The sequence below is a fragment of the Rhamphochromis longiceps genome, linkage group LG16, assembly GCF_057381845.1.
Source record: "Rhamphochromis longiceps isolate RC_006_pf linkage group LG16, R_longiceps_female_GT1.1, whole genome shotgun sequence".
NCBI classification, from domain to species: Eukaryota; Metazoa; Chordata; class Actinopteri; order Cichliformes; family Cichlidae; genus Rhamphochromis; species Rhamphochromis longiceps.
The window spans coordinates 8046038-8065867 of record NC_140572.1 but is presented as its reverse complement, the minus strand read 5'-3'; the positions used below and the strand labels follow the sequence as shown (position 1 = coordinate 8065867).

Genomic DNA, 19830 nt, shown 5'->3' with positions numbered 1-19830 from the left:
AGTATAATCGCAGCCTTTGCGGTTAGAAAATTGCACTTGATCATGTCGCGATATTATCGCAAATGCGATATATCGTTCAGCCCTACCCACGACTGCAGACCTGCTGATGGTTCCAACACCATCATTAAGTTTGCAGATGACACCACGGTGATTGGCCTCATCAGTGACAACGATGAGGCCGCCTACAGGGAGGAGGTGGATCGTCTGGCTGAGTGGTGCGACACAAGCAACCTGCTGCTTAACACCGAGAAGACCAAGGAGCTCATCGTGGACTACAGGAGGAATGCTGACCCACATCCACTCATCCACATTAAGGGGACGGCTGTGGAGCGTGTGAGCAGCTTCAAGTTCCTGGGAGTCCACATCTCCGAGGATCTCATCTGGACGACCAACTGCTCCAAGCTGGTCAAGAAGGCTCACCAGCGCCTCTTCTTCTTGAGGACTCTGAGGAAGAACCACCTGTCCTCAGACATCCTGGTGAACTTCTATCGCTGCACCATCGAGAGCATCCTGACCAACTGTATAACAGTCTGGTACGGGAACTGCTCCGCCTCGGACCGGAAGGCGTTGCAGAGGGCCGTGAAAACTGCCCAGCGCATCGCGGGAGCACCACTTCCTGCCATAAATGACATCTACGGGAAGCGGTGTCTGAAAAGGGCTGGGAAAATCATCAAAGACCCCAGTCACCCATCACATGGACTCTTCACCCTCCTGCCCTCTGGGAGGCGCTACAGGAGCCTCCGGACTAAGACCACCAGGTACCGGAACAGCTTCTTCCCCACAGCTGTCAGACTCCTGAACTCTGCCTCCTGACATCTGACCCACGTTAAACTCACAGACAGAACATACACACACCCACAATGGACAACTGTACCCTCAAACACACAATAATAACATGGACTGAACCACCACTCACAACCACTAGCACTTTATATACCTCTGTAGAAATTATCCACACCCTCACTTATCTTACCTGCACTACTGTATAGTTCTGTATAAATAATCATTCTGTACAATACGATAATTTTAATTCTACAACTGTTTATAACTTGCATAGTTCCCATTTCTGTATAGCTGTATATCTCAGATTCTGTAAAGTTATTTATTTCATATTCTGTATAGTTTTTCATATTTATATCCTGTTCATAGCCTGTACATAGCTTGTACTCACTACAGCCTGTACATACCTATAGTTATAGAATATTCACAACATACTTCATACCGTGTACATTATAACATACCATAATAGACCCATTTCTGTAATATACTCACATATCTATATTATTGCTAATATATATTGTAATATATCTATATCACTAAAGCACTTCTGGATGGATGCAAACTGCATTTCGTTGCCCTGTACCTGTGCATGTGCAATGACAATAAAGTTGAATTCTATTCTATTCAAATCCACACTTAAGCTTAAATTTCAAAACTTGCATTTAACTACTGATTTTATCTACTATTCTGATTTTATATACTGTTTTGTTTGTTTGTTTATTAGTTAGTTAGTTTGTTTGTTTGCTTTAATCAATTTTAAATCATGCTTTTTATTTGTTTTTGTTTCTAATGTCTCTGTAAAGCACTTTGAATCACCTTGTTGTTGAATTGTGCTATACAAATAAACTTGCCTTGCCTAAGTTTGTGGTAAAAGGCTTGCACCCGTTTGCCACAGCAGATGATTTTCAGTAAGTGAATGCGTTTAATTGTAGGCAGGGACATTACTGGATATTCTTGTGTCATTGCTATAGAATATTTTATATTACACTTTGTTATTGCTACAGAAGAATATTGATTTTATTATTTTACATTTACAATTTTTTTCCCTGGGGACCCTGTGACACCCCATTGAAGAGCCGTAGGCTGGATCTCTTAAGATCTCACTGTTGGGTTTGTAAGGCCATGTTACTCCTAAATTTCTATCTTGTTCAAAGAGAAGATAAAACAAAGTTCTAAGCTAATCGACCTTAGTGTTCTCCTTTTTTTAAAAAGAATCGATAAAGAATCGAATCGTTAAACAGAATCGAAAATGGAATCGGAATCGTGAAAATCTTATCAATACCCATCCCTACCTGCATGTGTAAACAAAGCTTTAGTGGATTATATTCCACAGTTTCAAAGAACTGAAAATATGGACTTCAATTCTTACTCTAAAACAGACTTCTTAGTTGCATAAGAAAATTCACAATCTGTCTGATAAAGAAACAGTACAGCCCAGAATTGGACACACAGGCCTGTTATCTGCATGCTTTCTAACACTGACAGTGTCCAAGTGGTTTCCTGCAATTACTAGAGGAACATCCAATAGGTTGCCGTTGCCAAGCAACAAATTAAATTTCAACCTGCAATTTTTCACAAACATTTCTCTCCAACATAATTCAGCTGTACAATGTTCAGGAAAAATGTATTAATAATTTTGAAAGCTTGAGGGGAAAAAAAAACAGGTGGGCCGAGCACTGGCATGCTCTGCTTGGATACTAACATACAACACAACTGCAAGAAGGACAGACCTACATCTCTGACCTGCCATTTGGTTAACGGGTGACAGGCAAACAATGACAGCAGTTCCTGAATTTTCTAACTCTACAAAACAACACAAAGACAGAAACTCAAAAAATATCCTCCTAAGTATGTAAAATAAATATAGTAGAACTTTTGAAATGTACTCTAGAAATAATTGTGACATGACTTCATAAAATTCAGAAATCTCTAAAAGGGCTGGTGGTGTAAGACAAACTAAAAGCACCAGCGTTGCTTCTGTCTGCACTCCTCCTTCAAGCCATATGTGAAACATTTGATCATTCAAGCAGCCATTTTGCTTTCTGTACAAAATTTGTAGGACTGACTCACTCCAGCTTTCATTCATTTTGTGCCTCACTTGAATATGTATTGCTGACAGCACAGCAGTGTTACTTAAATACCAACTTCTTCTTTAAAAAAGGTGGATGAGTAATGCAGGATTTATACTTTTACATGGAATCTGCGACAGATGTACGTCATGACTGAAAACGCTTCTGAAACCCAACACCGTGACTTTACGTGCACCATCCTAGAAATGTAGCACACATACAGCACACTGAATCAGCCTGCAATGACTCAAAGTATTCTCTGCCATTTTTACATTTACAGTTATACTTCTCTTGGTGCCATTTTTTAAAATCTCCAAGAAGAGAATGGATCAACTCAAAAAGAGAACAGCTTCCTGTTTATCTGTGTGCATGTGTGTGTTGTACAAGTAAGAGTTTCACCACAGATAAATTAAAATTCCTCAAAGTTCTGGCCATCAAAGCAGCACCATGATGTCCTAAAATCCACTGAATAAAATAAAAGGATCACAGCTTTCCCACTGGCTCACCTGCTTGTACTCCCTGATGCAGTTCTGGCAGCAGAAGCGTTTCTGCTGACCGTCGACCAGAAGCGAGTGATTGGCTGATGCCCGGCTGGGAAGGTAGTCACCACATTGCTCACAGCAGTTCATGATCAGACCATTGGCCCTGCGGTAAACGTTGAAACATGCGTCGCTGCAGATCTTATGGGTCACAGTCTTAAAGCTAACCTCATGCCGGATCTGCAGACAGCAAAACATCAAAAGGATCAAGAAGAGATGTTCACATTTTAAATGACATTTCTCCTGGTTGGTGTGGGTCATACTTTGTTTCAACTAATTCTAATGGAGTTCTAGCTTTGCTGAAAACATCCAACAGTAAAAAAATAAATAAAATAAAATTAAAATAAAAAAAATAAAATAAAATAAAAATACACAACTAAGATCTCCAACTTGTGTTGTTGAAATAATCAACAAAAAGATATGATAAATCCTGAATGCAGACTATAAAATCTAGTGGACTACTGTTAAACTAAGAACAGACAATGATGGTAGAGCGTTCAAAAACAATCCAGAAAGACATTTTTAAAAATATTTTTAACCGAAAAGTTTGTTTTTTGGATGTGATCGTTACGAGACTAAGAGAGGGGTGCAGAAAAGAAAGCAAGATGTGAAAGGCTAAGCTCACAAACAGCGAAGCCAGGCAAGAGAAAAATACTTAATGAAAGTGTGGTTAGGAGAAACATAATAAATCAGATAACGAGGGAGAGCGAAATTGTCATACCACCATTTCTGACTATGTTTATTAAGAGTCGAGGAAGAGGGGGGGCTGATAAAGTGCAACAGGATTCAAGCATGAAATATTTATTTATTCAAAACAAACACCCAAGCCAAGGATGTAAATAATGAAGGGATGTTGAAGCCCAGCACAACAAGAGCCGAGCCCTGAGGCTCCGTGTGTGTGTTAGCACCACATTACGGTCAAAGGCGTTTGGTTTTCTGATGCTTTTTTTCCCTTTTGCATGCTGCAGGAGCTTGCTTGTGGAATTGAGAGTCCATCATCTATTTAGGTAAATGATGATGAAATTTACAGACCATGGATACTACAAAACACACACACAGACCTGAACCTTTCCACTGTGCAGGTGTACCTAACACTGCTGAGTCAGTGTAAAATTCATGTGTTTAACCCCAGTGTTACTTTGGTTTTACTCATTGCCACTGAATTATTTATTCCATTGTTGTCATCAGAACCCAGTGCTAAGAAAGTTAGACAGACTGACCTCCGTGTGCTTGCCGCAGACGGTGCATTTGGTTTTGAGGTTTGATTTGGGAGGATTTTGCTTGTTCTCATATGCGCCTAAGCAGCCAGTGCTGCAGAACTCCTGGAAAGACTCGCTGGAGTCGACCTGGGCCACAATGGTACCCTTCATGTTTGTGATGTCCCTGGAAAACAAACACAGAGGCTTTGTGAGGGAAAACATCTCCAGAGAATGTGGATTAGATAGCATAATAAAAGCTGTGCTCATTCATGTTTATGACAACTGGAAATAAGATTTTTTTTTTTTTTTAAACCTTCGCTTTCAATAAACTCTGTTGTTGCAACTTTACTCTTTTTTAATGAACTCCAAATGCACTGTATAATCGTAAATCCTAAATATAAAATATCTCCTTCAACGTCAGACTTACTTTTTGCACATGGTGCAGCTCTTCTTGGGGGCAGGTTTGTGTGAGAAGGCAGACAGACAGGTGGTGGAGCAGAAAAGGTGTGTGGAGCCTTTACGCTGGTAGGCTGTTTGGCCTTTTTTCAGAGGCTTTTTACAGTTTGCACAGGTCACCTGGAACGAGCAAACATAGTAATGATTGAGCTGCAGGAAGTAACGAATACAGGGAAAGGGTCTTAAAAATTTCTAAAGAAAGTTTCAGTGCACTGTTTGCATAAATTATGTACAGCATGTAGTAGGAAGTGGGTAGCAGATTAGATTAACATACTTAAATATGTTTATACTTAAATCATACTTTTACTAAAAATATAAAAAGGGTAGACACAAAAAGTAAACACTCTGCTTCAACCCTGGATTTAAATTCTGAAATGTAAAATTTTCCAGATCGTTTGCACTATAACTAACGCAATTACACAGGACTTGAATGACCACAGTGGATCACCTTGACTGTCCTGGGCTGTGGCTGGGAGCCTGAGGAGGAAGTAGTTGAGGAAGACTGGCCTGGAGGTTTGGGCAGCGAAGTGGCTGGTGATGGAGAGTCCACCCCTGTCTGTTTTTGGTTGCGGGGGACTGAAGCTGACTGAGAAATCCAAGAATCTGCAGGGAAAGATGGAAAGAAAGTTACCTGGAATGTTTTTTAAAATTGTATATAAATATATATAATGCTATGTCTGCACTAAACATTGATCTGCTATACAGACATGAAACAATGACAACAATAATTTTAAGTAAATAAAGAAATAAACCTCCAGAAGTCATATTTAGAGGACTAGCTCCTGACAACAGCACCATCTAGAGTCTACATGGAGGTTGACAGGAACTGCCAAAAGGCTGGCATATAAACTCAAGTCCAGAAAGTGTATGATGAGCAAACACCAAACTTCCTGTAGATCTGCAATATCGCACATTTTGTTTAAGCACCAAATTTTTCAAAAAGTAAAAGAGTGGAGGGGGAGCTGCTAGTCAAGGATTTTAAAACTAATTTAATCAATTCTTACAATCACAGCCTAAACAAAGATTCCATCAAAAGCATGCTTTTGATTGGTCAAATCAATGCTTTGCTGAATGACACACTGTGCTGTTACAGAAGTCGAGCTGTGTTAAACTTTCAGTCAGACGGATCTGAGTTTGAGGAAATCATATTAGACAATACATAAAGAAATGCAGGCTGACCAACAATCTAACTGTCTTTCTGGTAATTCCAACTGAGAAAGGTTTGATGCTAATTTACATAAGGTTTACATATGAAAACACAGTGAGTGTGTTCACATGGACACTGTTATCCAGGTTATCAAGCTGTTGTATGGGTATGACTACTGTCTGCCGCATGTGCTGGTGTCTGCAAAACTTAAACACAAAATCCACACCATGACATTCATGGAACCATTTAATTAGAAAGATTCGTTGTGGCTGTTGACCTGACATTATCCTGTGACCCGTCTAAACAGATAAGGACATTTTTCTCCCACCTATGTATTATTTAATTCCATCATTAGTTAAGAGATCGACGATCTCTTAAGTTAGGAGTTAAAATGACTACAGAAACAGAAAACAGCATCACCAATCTGAATAAAATCCACCTGAACACAAAAGTTGTCTAAAGTTTCTGGCCAAAGATATTAATCTGCACCTGACTGACTCTAGGATTGTGATTATATTAACTGTCAACGAGACATCCAGCACCCATTTTCTTTTTTTATTTGAATTAGTATGAGCAACCCTCCATTCAAAATGAGTTGGTCATTAAGAACAGAGCTAAAGAGCGATTTCAAGGCAAAGTATTGAAACACAACAACTTCTCCAAACCCCACACACACACACACACACACACACACACACACACACACACACACACACACACACACACACACACACACACACCATGTCGTAACCAAATCCAAACATCACATTCCTTTTATGCCAATTTCAGCATTTTAACATGAGAAAAATGTTATGTTCCTACCTGCTCTATTGTGTGTGCCCATGTCCCCATTCTGTACCAGTTGGCCCATGGGACCTGAGCCCCGCCCAGGGTTAAAGGAGGCAGTTGGTCGACCAGATGGGGTGTCAGGATTCAGGCTGAACGTATTGTGGATCTGTAGACCATTTTCTTCCACCTGGCCCTCACCTGCCTAAAAACACAAGTTAGTTATGTTAGTGTCAAAATATTAGAAACAAGGTGATGAGGAGGGAAAACTTAACACACGCGGGTGTCATATTCACTGCGATACACAAAACCAAAACTGAATCCAACTACATCAACTAGAGTAACTGCTGATGCATCTGATAAGTAGATACTGGCATAGCAGCTCGCTCAGGTGTCATTACAAAGAAATCATTATTTTCTTTGCCAAGAATAAAACCGCTGTGCCAAAAAGGAAAAAAAACAAACACCTGCCTTCACCAACATTTACTAGTAGACATCATAAAAAGTCGGCACTAAAAATTAGGTGGAAGCAAAAAAATAAATAAAACTGAATTATACTAAATATTTAAAAAACAAAACATGAAAACATAATGAAAACTTCGACAGCAACAAAAAAAAAAAAAAAAGTTGTGGGTGTTCTTACTGCTGCGACAGCTGCTGCTCCTCCTTGCAGTGATGTCACAGAGGTTATCATCAGGTTCATGTCTGGCTGAGCATCCTCTGGATGTGGAGGGGAATTTACTGTGGAGCCTCCTTTCTGGCTAGTAGACCCTAATGTAGTGACACTGGCTATCCTGATCTCAGAATCTGGCTCAGTGCTACTGAGTGCACCTGGGGAGTGGGATGCAGATGTGCCTTCAGGAGGCACCGGAGTGGACGAGGATGTGTCTCTCTGTTCAGAGTCCTCCTCGTCGTCAATGACAATAGGCTCGGTTGTTGTGGTTGGAGGCTTCGGCGGTGCTGCTGCTGTAGATGCGTTGGAAGATGCAGGAGAGCCGGGGGTCTTTGCTGCTGTGGACGTGTCTACAGTTGCCACAGCAGCTGCCAGCTCTGGGCAGTCTGTGCTGGGCGTGTCTTGGGAGAGGGTTGTGGCAGAAGGCTGGGGAGCTTCCTCCCCTACAAGAACCACATCATCATCATTGTCCTCTGTGCCACCCTCCTTTGTGGCTCCATCTTCCGTTACCATGGAAACTGCCTCACTAGACTCTTCGGAAGGAGGCGTGGGGTTTTGCTGGGGAGAGGGAGTGGCATCCATGGGCTCCACCCGCTCCCCTACATCTTCTGCCACGACAGGGTTTGGTTCCGACTCCCCGTCCATCACAAAGGCAACCACCTGACAACGCACACAAAAAGCCAGTTAGGAAACAGCTATGCAAAGTTGGCGTTACTAATTAGTTTAATGACGTCTGACAGCATTACAGGTAGTTCAGGTGTCCCTAGACGCAAGCTTCCCCCACACAGCCAACTGATGCCCTACAGCTGTAATAGTCATTGTTACAATCACCACCCTGCCTGTCTTTACTGGCTTGCTTTTGGCAGTTATATTTAATGGCTACTTCACCATTCACATCATCTAATAAAAAGAAAAAAGTCCGACCAGATTTTCCCTTCTGTGGGGCATTTTAGGTGAGCTCACTCTTTGAAATGCCCGCCTAAATGTCAACCACTTCCAGATGTGAGGCCTTCATTTCACAAATACAGCCATAACTTTGATGCTCTGCTTACATCCACAGCAAAATTGGATGCCTTGCTGATGCTGGGGCAGTGATGTGAATGTTTCCGCTGTGTTACTTCATTTAGGTCAAGAATGTCTGTGAGCACATTTGCCATCAAGATGGAAAAACTGCTACTCCAAGAAAACATAAAATAGAATAAAATAACTGCAAGAACACAAAAATTAATGACAAAAACATTTCAATCAATAATGGACCTGGTTAAGACTTTCCGTTAACTGGGTTTTCCTCAACAATGACTCACATTGCTCCTGAAAGAACAGGTCAAGGAGTTCATTTCAGAGCTCTTCAGCTGTACTAAACACAGAGGTTCAAATTTATCGATCAGTCTAACAATATGATAACTCCCATGACTTTTCTCTCCACTCAGATTCATTAAAAATCTGTTCATAGTTTAACAAAGCATGTAAACAGAGCAGTCTTTCTTGGTCTTAATCTACTACATTTTTTCCTAATGATTCTAATACTGTCAGAAGAGTATTTAAATGATAGGGATGTAGGCCGGTGAAGGGCTTTGTTCTCTACAGATAAACCTCTCTGGTTGCATTTACCACAAGAAAGCGGGAATCTAATGTTCAACACATGCAACGGCAGAGGTGACGTCTCCATGGGTGAGCATATGTGCCTGCCCAGCAACGGGGGCCCCTCCTCCTCACCATCACGCCTCTTCCTTTCATCCTCTTCTTCTCTCTTCCCGTTCCCTTAAGCTCCTTACCCAACTACAGGCAACTCTACTCCTCGTTTTCACCTGCTGCCTTTCACGTCTCTTCCGCCCTCCCTGCTTCTTACGCCTGTGTATCACTCAACACAGCTACTCTCTTGTTGTCCTTGGCAACCAGCGAAGCTACACCTTGGTTGCCGTGGTGATGGTAAAGCCCACCACCACAGGGACTTGTTTTGTGCACTACATCTGGGTGCTCTTGAGTTGACCAACACAACGTTTAAATGGTTGTGCGGTTCATGTGTGTGTCTCGTAAACTAAACGGCAGTGATGTACGTGCACGTAGTGTAAAAACATACAAACAAGTTAATTTGTTAACCATCTTACCCGATCCAAAAGAGAAGAAATAGGACAGAAAATGGAGTGATCTGAATGAGTGCCACATTCTGAATCAAATAATATTCAAGGCACTTTTGGGGAAGTCAGCAGTCTGTTGATCCCTCTCTGTCAAAATCTCCTTTTCATGTAACACAGCAGTGAGGGTGGCTGTAAGCCACATATCACATCACTGCTGACAGCTGCAGCACACACACACACACACACGACACTAACAGATGCTCGCTCATAGACACACTTCTATGGTGACAATGATCTTTGTAGCTCTGCTAATTACGCCAACAGTTGCCCAGAAGAGGAAGCGCCTGAAAGCACCTGAACACACGATCTGAGTTGTAAAAGAGCTACAGAGGAAGCCAGACATCACTGTGGTGGCCATTTTGGTCTCAGCACTGTGGGGCGCATCAAATAAAACTCGCAGCAGTACACAAGCATCTTTAAGGATGCAGGTAAATGACTGGGTTATTACAGTACATATGAAGAGAACTTTAGCTGTTGCCTCGTTAGCTTACTGAACAAACTGGTTTAGCAAGACTTCAGCATGAGCAGATTCGGCCCATATATATTTACCCTGGTTTTCCAGATTTTAAGCCCAGTATCAGAAATAGCAAAGGTGCTTAGCTGTGTGTCAAGGTCACCCTGACCTCCAAACATGCACCTAAAAACCAGTGACATCTCACAGCTTTGTATAGAAAACGTGCTCATAATTACCGCTTTAACTGTTTGAATGGATCCAGATCAATATAGGCCTTTTAACACCAACACCAATACAGATTTTAAAATCTGATATATCAGTCAAGAGTTTTCTTTCAGACACATGAAACATAAATATTTGTTATGAGAGTTAAACTTGCTTCATTGTATACCTCTCTGATGGGCAAACTATGCAACATGAACACTCATGACATGGTTAAAGAGTGGTTTTATCCACAGTTATAAATACCAGTACAGATGTATTGATAAATCACCAATATCCAATTTTTAAATATTGGCACTGAAAACTCTTTCACTGCAATGTGTGGCTTTTTTCCTTGTTATTTGATGTCAGCTTAAGGTGACAAAAGGTCATAAATATACCGCAAATGTTGAATTAGTTTTTAACAACGATTCACGGGTGCTCTCAACTTGGAGAGCAACAGGTGTAGATTCAACAAAAGGCATGGTTCATTCTTACAAACAGTAAGACACTTAAGCGAAGACCTGAGACCTAAGAGGCCACCGCAGAAAACATGTGTGTATGTTCGGAAGTGGACAGAACATTAGGAAGAAAAAATATAATTAGATAAATAAAACAACAAAACTCAAACTCTGTGGCCTTGTTAAGAAAAAACACCTTTTAAATAAGTGTTTGGCACAGCGGTGGAGTCATTAACACTTTAACATGTTATGTTTTCAGGTTGTGTCACTTTTCACACAGTTTTTCAGTCAACATACCAGCTCCTTGGCTTTAATGTTCCCACAGGACAGCTGTGAAGTAAAGCACTCCATTTGGACATATCTTCCAAAGTTTGTGGCTGCAGTTATGTCCCGCCCAAGAGACAGACAAAAGCAAAACTAAACAACTTCCAAACTGCAGACTTCTGGTTGGCAAAAGTGCTTCTGGTGCTTTATTTGTTCATATATCTATTGCAGTGATGAGCTTATCCCAGCCATTAAAAGGCTGTTGTTGGCTGCAACTAAAGATTATTTTGGTAGGTAACTACTCTGCCAATTCTTCCTCCATTAGTCAATAACTACTTCAATAACTCCTCTCTGCTTCCTGTGGGCAAACCTCCTATTCTAGGCTCCAGTGCCACATCTGCTCAAGTCTGCCCACCTGTGAATATCACCATGTAGTCTCATCCCATAGGAAATTAAAATAATGACCCAGGAAACATGAATTTGAAAATAATCAAATGTCTGTTTAATAATACTCAAACCATCAGAATAAAAATTAAATAAATAAGAAATATTAAGTCACACAAGTGTTAGTAGTACTTAAAATAAAGAAAATTTCAAATAGGAAACTAAAAAAGGCTTCTGTCCATAAGTTGAAGTAAAGCTTCAAATGAAATCAAAAATATTTTATTTTCCATTCCAAAATAACAAGTTTCCAAAGTTTACAGATGATTCAGTTCATGAATTCATGATTGCAGTGAACATCCTCTGGAGTAAGGCTTTCTCTTATCCTTGAGATGATGTTCCCAGCTGCTGATAACCATGCTAAAGATGACTCTGTCATGACTTTAGCCATTTGAAAGGTGCATTTGCCTCTTTACAGGACAAACTCATCTATACACCTGTGCTTAATACTAGTAAAACAGAACAAAACAGAATGAGAAAAGACAGTTACTAATCACAAATTTGGTTTTATATTTTATATAGAAATATATAAAAACTAGGAGGCAGTGTAGCTACTCCTGATTAATGGTTTGATATTGCATTTGACTCATTAGTTAACAAAACTAAAAAGGTGTTTGCTTAGCAAGTATCATCCTGAGAGGTTTTCAACAGGCAAGCTAACATAAAAATTACTTTACAAACATAAATATTACTATTCAGACATTATCATAAACATGGTATCAATGCGCGCCCTGACTTAACTCTCTAAAACTGACCCATCCAGAGCTGACGTCACAGCTCTAGGGTGCCGGCGTTTTAAATGCTTTTGCGTTGCATTAATGCTGTCGTGGAAGGAATGCTCTGCTTTCCACAGTCTGCATTCAACTTTGTTTTCTTTGAAATGCTTTCACATTTTTTAATAAAATCAGTTTCCATTTTCTTCCATCCTCCCGTTTTGTGGGTCGCACTACGTTCTTCTTCTCCATTAGTTCTGACTCCAGTCTCGACAGACAATAGAGGCGTTACTGCCCCCATATGTTCCTGTAGTTGACTGCAGTTACAAAAACGCATTTACGTGGTATTAGTATACGACGGGTTGACAATAAAAGTCAGCAATTATGCCGACAAATCACTGCAGGCCTACTTGCTATCTGGTTAGCTGGCGTTGCACAAGAGGCTGTTCAGCAGTGTAAATTTGTAGAATTCCAATTATAGCGTTTGGGCATGCATGTCACGAATGGAACCGGGTCACCAGTTCTTACTGATGATGTGACTACTGATAGAAGTAACAGTGTACAATGCTATAAGCCTGCTCCGTTTCAACCAAATGCTAATCTCTGTAATAAGATTTGCATTTGGTTGAATTCATGTGCAGAAAAAGTAGGAAAAGGGAAGAGGACTACTGGGTGTTTGAAGCTTTCTGATATCCATTTGTAGTGAACGTAGGAACCCCTGGTACTGGGTATTAGCTGGCTACACCAGAAGCCCCCCTCCCCCAAAAATTGGCTGCTGCTTCAAGAGGCCCAATTAGCAGACGTGTCATTGAGTTAAACAATTGATCAAATGCTCCAAAACTGATTGGACAAAGAATCACGATAAAGAAGTACGATGACACAAAATATACAAGAAGGATCCAAAAGCTGCATAAGACAAAGATGTAAAATTTTCTCAAATGAGTTAGTCCTCTGACCTTTACCCATCTCAGCCGGCTGTTAACATACTGAAGATGAAAATTATTTGAGGAAGGCCAAAATAACAGAAGCTACTGAAGGTGGTTGTAGTTTAGGCCCAGAAAAGCTTCTTATCAATAAGAAGCCCACTAATAGATGCACAAATGCAAGGGTAGCATTGGCTGGAAGACACAATGTGATTTCTGATCAGGGACATATCACAAGGGTCACCAAACCAGTGACCAGACTCAAGAACACATCGATGAAATTAAGATCAACCTGTACTAGAATGATGGCAGATAAAAGTAGTGAGAAGCCACGGAACAGATGACAATCTGAAGTGAAAAATGGTGGAGGCAGTGTAATGTAAGAGCATGCACGGCTTTCAGTAGCAATGTGTGACCAGTCTTCCCTGAAGATGTGACAGAACACAGAAGCAGCCAGATGACGTTTACTGGGATACAGTGCTGCTCAGATTCAGCCAAATTCAGTAAAGTTGATGGATAGTGCTTCACAGTAACACTCTCCAATGACCCAAGACATACTAAGAAAGCTGGAGTTATGGATGTGGAATATTCTGTAATAACCAATTCATTCACCTGATGTCAACCCAAGCAAGCTGTACTTCAACTTGCTGTAGACAAAACTAAAGGTGGAAAGCTCTACGAACAAACAGGAACTGAAGACAGCTGCAGCAAAGGCCACGATAGAGGAGGAGGAAACTTCTTGTTTGGTGATGGCTCCAGAATTCAGGTGGTTTCTCTCTGCAAAGGATACTCAAAATATCAAACATGAAACCCATCTGTGGGGTTATGTTTAAAGGGAACCCCGACTATTATGACAAGTTACTCTAAATATGTTACAAATTATTTTTGTTATTCATTAAATCTTTGGTGTTTAAAACTATTTTGGAGCCATGGGAGTAGCCATGTTTTTTCGCACACAATGCATTCTGGGACGATGACGTGTATTGGTTGTCGGTAGTATAGGTGCTTTCGTTCAGCTAACCTGTTTTGGTTTTTAAAGTGTAGCAACTGTATTAATTAACTTGCCTATTAGTGACCTGGTTACGACTTGGTAGACCAGCACTATCCGGTCTTTTGGTCTGGCGTTATTAGCCATATCTGAGCCCAAACTCCGCTGCAAAAGTCAAAGGATCACTGCAGCATTACTAAGAGTTGAAAAACTGTCTAAATTTGTTCATCTGTAATAAAATGATCAGTGTGGCTGCTCTGCCAGGTGTAACAATTACGTGGCATCCATGAAAATGGGATTTATGACATTTAACTGAGTTAGAAGCTAGCAGGGAGTTAGCTTGCTAGCTTCCATCTAAATATAATTTACCATGTTCTGACTGAGAGATTTTTTTTATCAAATTAAAACGTACAGCTCTGCTATCACTTCCAACATAAATAATGACAGGAAAGTAAACAGCAGTGACGTTTGTAGAGTTACTGAAGTTGGGCTAGCTTGTATATAATGATGTGCTACGTGATCGCTAGCACGACAAGCTATGTTAGCATAACATAAACAGTAAAGCTGGAGGACGAACGCTAACGAATGGAAGACTTTTTTCCACTCGATAAAAGTTAATATGAGGGTTCCCAATGGTTAGGGGTAAATGGCAAGATCCTGTAAATGGACCAAACGTCAGTCAGGAGAACCACTGAGATAATCCATCCACAATATAAGGGCTGGGCTAGTTACATCGTAAGGGTTTAAAAACTGAGCTTTAAAATGATTAGCAGTAATAAAAACCGTGAGAAGCCGGCAGTGATCACTGACTGTTTTTAGGAGATTGTATCTTGTTCGATTTAATCTCAACAAGGCATTAAAACATGTTAAAAACACAGTCTTATTAAATGCAGACTACTTTGGGCCCGCAAGCAGGATTCACAATGTTATCACTTAAAGACCGGATACCGGTCATGGAGGCTGACAAGTGCTGCCCAAAGAACATCTGGATTAAGACATACGGCTTCAAAAGGTTTTGGTACTTTACAACAAACGCTCTCAGTCGCCGTTGCCATTGGCAAGCAGTAGCCACATAGACACCAGTAGTTTTCCCTCACTCTCTCGTCCTCGTCTGACGGATTGTTTTCATCTTCACCTAAACTAAGTGGTGGTTGACTATTTTCATGCTCTCTCTCGGTTTGCTCTGGTTCAAACTGGAAAGGCTGAACAGAAGCCATTTCCAGTGCGCTGCTAACTGTGAACTGGATGCGGTGCAACCGTATGACCTCACTACCCAGAGTGCATTGAGAAATAAATAACAATGGCAACCTACTGGTAAATCGGTTTTATATAAAATGTGCTTAAAAGGAAAACATTTGGTGTATTTTAATACCACATATGTTTTATTGAAAGCACAGTACATATTTTAGTGCAAACATGTCTTAATAGCCGGGGTTTCCTTTAATTTTCCACTTACATTTGAGCCAGAGAAAATGTGTTGGGCTTCTGTCACATTGTAAGGAAAGACTAGTCATCCATTGCTACTGGGAGCCATGCATGCTCATAGAATATCCTGCCTCTACCACATTTTACATTGACAACACATCTCTATGAAAGTTGAATTATTAAATTTGGTCAAATATTAAGGGCCTCAACAGTATATTGGTGCTGAAATTAAAAAAAATGTTTGACCTGATTTTCAAATAAAGTTAATTTAACTATCGTTTTCAATTCTCTTAGCACCATATCCAGCACGTGAGACACATGGTCGTGATGTGGAGTCAAGCAGTGCGCTCACGTCAAGTTTCCAACTAAGTCAGGAAATCGGCTGCAGGATAATTAACAAAGACTGACCCCATCCCATGTCTTCCCAAGATTTTTAAGCAGATTACTAGCAAAAAAACAAAAAACAAAAAATCATTTTCTTTTGCCAAATTTCTTCATAACTAAAAAGTGACAAAATGAATAATAAAAAAAGTTAAAACATTCCCGCTACAAATTCTCAGTCTGCTCTGATGCTTTCAAATACCCGTTTTTTTCCAGCCAGACTGCTATTTTGCGTTACAAATGACTAAAGCGATTTCATGCTTATTTAAACTGTACTTCTTCATTGCAGGTATTTTCCAAGCAGAGAGAAGACGAAGAAAAATTTCAATATGCAAAAATGGGCTGCATATCTGTCCTATACTTTTTATCAAAGTACAAAGACTCTCTGATAACTGTATGCTTGGTAGAGAAATATAGGAGTTCACATTGTTAAATGCCACGGCTGCAAACTCAGCAGTCATTATATCAGAGGTGTATATGTTTGCTGCTAATAAAGAGCTGCTCCACTGTAGAGCACTAGTGCCGAATAAGGAACACTTACTTGCTGTGACCATGTGACAGGAAGTACAAGGCAAAACAGAATGACATTCAAGATCAATACAATATGCTTGACTGTTCAAAAGAAGGATTGAATTCCAAGTCACTGACTTACTATAATTAGGTTCTTCCTTTAGAAGCGACAACCCAAGCTAATGTATATAAACACAACCTGCGCTAAGGCAATAACATGTCCGTAACCATGGTGTTAACTGGAGTCCAAATACTAGCCAGGAGACCCAAAGGAACCCACTCCCCCATTTGCAAGACCTCCCAAAAGCAAAGCAAAGCTGAGCTGCAGATAGATGCTTCATGCTTTTCTGGCCTGATATTCCACCAACAGAGAAATCTATGTGCAAAGCAACTCAATAGTGCTCTGAGGGGGGGAGGATAGCCTGGTCTAGACTCAGTTCAGACTGCAATGCAGAGCTACGAGACAGCCTGCATTCACGTGGATGAGATGAAAACGAGGGCCCAGCATTAATGAGCTCTGACATGCAACCTTGACTCCCAACGTCAACACCAGGTGAACGGAGAGGTGGGATGGCGCTGTGGCCGAGCCCGCCTCCATGCAACACACACACACACACACACACACCTCAACAAGACTAGCAGTTTAAAGCAACGCCTGCGCCACATCACCACCCCACAGAGGTGCTCGTCTACCTTTCCAACTGCATCAGTTTGCGGATGAAGCCACAGAAGTTGACATTTTTCCCCGTCTCTCCCCCCAAGCAGGTCACAAGGTGGAGATGTGATAGCTGTTTGCGCCAGTATTTGCGCAGACAACAGCCGATTAATAAAATATTCAAATTAAACGCCTGGGATTATTATATAAGACTTATGTCACTGAGAAGTGATGCGTAATGCGCAGCCATCAGAGCATCCCCAAGCCAGCTGATGGGCTAAAAAAAATACACAACACAAAATCAAATGGTCCATTCCGTTTACCTGAATGCAAAACTAAACCCTGCTATACACAGCTGTAGAGACCTCCTGTGAATTATTAGAAAACACCCAATGAAGGACAGGCTGTACGAAGCCTTCGGGGGCCGCCGGAGTCCCACTGGTCGTGCCCTTGATTATCAACACCGCTTGGAAGGACCACCACAGCACAAAATCCGGCCCGTGCCCCCGGCTACAGCGGCGACTATCACTCGACCCCGAAATAGCTTCCATTTCTCTTCCCCGGCATTTATATTTAACAAACTTGGCAATAAAAAGCAGATCCAAAACTTTGATCAGTGAGAATAAACGGAACCAGCACTACCTGAGCTGCGCAGCTCTTCCATAAATAACCTGGGAATAAGGAGAGGCTAGACTGGCTTCCAAGTTGGGGTCCAGGAGAAACGTGGTTCAGGGTGTTCCGTTCCGCTCCCTCCCCTGCCCCTTCCTGCCGCAAACAGCCATTGGATTAGCGGCAGATCGAGGGGAGGAGAGCAGACACAGACTGCGCCATTGTTAAAATACCAACAAAAATCATTGCAACTTGCTCGCATATAACAGATTAAAATAGAAGCAAATGTTTATCAAGATGGGCTAATGCAGTGTGCCACTGACAAGCACAGTCCCCAACACCTAAAAAAAGGAAAAAGAAAACGTGTTTCCCCCCTTCCACAACCCCTGTTCTTGTCCAGATTATCTGCTCTATAGGCGCACACATGCCGGTGCCAGCGAAACAGACCCGGGTTTCGAATAAAAAGCCCGATTTCTGCGATACCTGTGACGATGGGGGTTTTAATTGGAAAGTTACCCTACGCGGAGTCCACCCTGGCGCAATCACTGGCAAAATATACTCGGCAACCGCAAGGGGCGCCCTACTCTCATATATCACATGAACTGGCTTCATTTGTGTCATGCGGTGGTAAACAAGACCCGGAGAAATTCTCTTATCGTGTTTTACGTGAGCATCCTGTGAGTTACCTAAACTGTAACTAGGTATGAACCCATTACTATAACAACCAGAGTAATTTTGTCCCCACCCCCCCACCACACACCTCCCTCCTCCCCCAGCGGAAAACAGCACTGCCTGCCGTCCGCCATTAGCCAACTGAACAATACTGAAGACTAGAGGCGGCAGTAGCTACAACACGCAGAGACGGAGAGGACCAAATCTGTTAAAATTAACTGTTTATTCATCCCTTAATGAGTCTTCACGCCCCAGTGTGAGTACTGTGAAACTCTCCGGGCATCCGGCTAACCCCCCCGCACAAGTTCCCCAAACTTTGGCCAATTAGGCGTAAAAGTAGAATACGAAAAACGTCTGTGAAATTCGCTTACCGGAGTAGAGCTCAAAACGGTGTAGCGCCACTTTTGTGCCTTGACATTAATCCGCGGAAGCGCGTGCGCACAAGTTTATATCCAAGATCATCTACTGAGCAGAGCACTCACTACGCGTCAACAGCACGTTCACTCGCGTACAAAAACAGATATGAATTTCTGAGAACTCATTTATGGTTTGTGTTTACCTGCAACATATCTATTCACAGTTCTCAGTGAGACGGGATTCGGAGGAGTGATTTTATTAAGTCAGTAATTGTTACTCTGTGGACTCATGATAAATGTGAGGGAGGCCGAATGTTGTCTATTATAATGCTGTTGATTTTTGTTTTTTGTACTTTATTACACAATGTCCTTCCATCATAGTCCATTGTGATGTAGCAAGTAGGTTGTTGGGGCATCCTTCAATTTTGGACAGAATATGTAAGCTGCTCTGAAATGTAATGTTAACATACATTTTAAAAAGGCCAAACGATTTTTTTGTTTGGCACATTTTCAACACTGAAAATGGACATAAACTGAAACTACAGGTAAACAGTTGCTGGTAAAACCTCAAATAAGAGTACAAATTGCATAATTTGTCCCGCGCAAATCACCCCTTAGTTTTTGCCCCGCTGCTAACCTTCGCAGCTAGCCGTTTATGTAATTATAAATTTTATATTCAATCGGTCTGAATCTGTAATTTTCATTATTAACAGTTATTACGTTTTATATTGAGGTTACTCTCCGATATCTAAAACACAGCTGATAGAAATTAACGACTGAAATAAAAATGATACACCGCGAGGAGCTCAAATTTCCTAAAAAACAAAACAAAACAACTACTTCCTCTTATTTTTATTGTAACCGGAAGTAACTACGGAGTGAGAGCTCCTCTACGATTCACCCTCTTTTCTTTTCCTCTTGCGCCTGCGCAGGAGGTCCAATCAGTGGCTGCATTGCAAGCAATTAAAAATCCATTAAGATGCTCGCACC

At 41.2% G+C, this 19830-nt stretch overlaps 1 protein-coding gene across 2 annotated transcripts in view; it reads right to left on the bottom strand.

Annotated features, from left to right (window-relative positions):
• Nucleotides 1-18957, bottom strand: part of zmym2 (zinc finger, MYM-type 2) — a 35742-nt gene extending 16785 nt beyond the window's left edge. The window contains exons 1-7 of one of the 2 annotated variants that reach the window (XM_085383503.1): nucleotides 18856-18957; nucleotides 7620-8309; nucleotides 7013-7181; nucleotides 5492-5646; nucleotides 5015-5163; nucleotides 4609-4771; nucleotides 3356-3568 (exon numbers count right to left, since the gene is read on the bottom strand). In XM_085383503.1, coding sequence (XP_085239629.1) covers nucleotides 3356-3568; nucleotides 4609-4771; nucleotides 5015-5163; nucleotides 5492-5646; nucleotides 7013-7181; nucleotides 7620-8294 — 1524 coding nt within the window. In that variant the 5' untranslated portion in view covers nucleotides 8295-8309; nucleotides 18856-18957. Of the gene's footprint in view, nucleotides 1-3355; nucleotides 3569-4608; nucleotides 4772-5014; nucleotides 5164-5491; nucleotides 5647-7012; nucleotides 7182-7619; nucleotides 8310-17845; nucleotides 17987-18855 lie in introns of those variants that run through there. The other variant, XM_085383504.1, reaches the window with a different exon arrangement.
• Nucleotides 18958-19830: the final 873 nt, after the last annotated feature.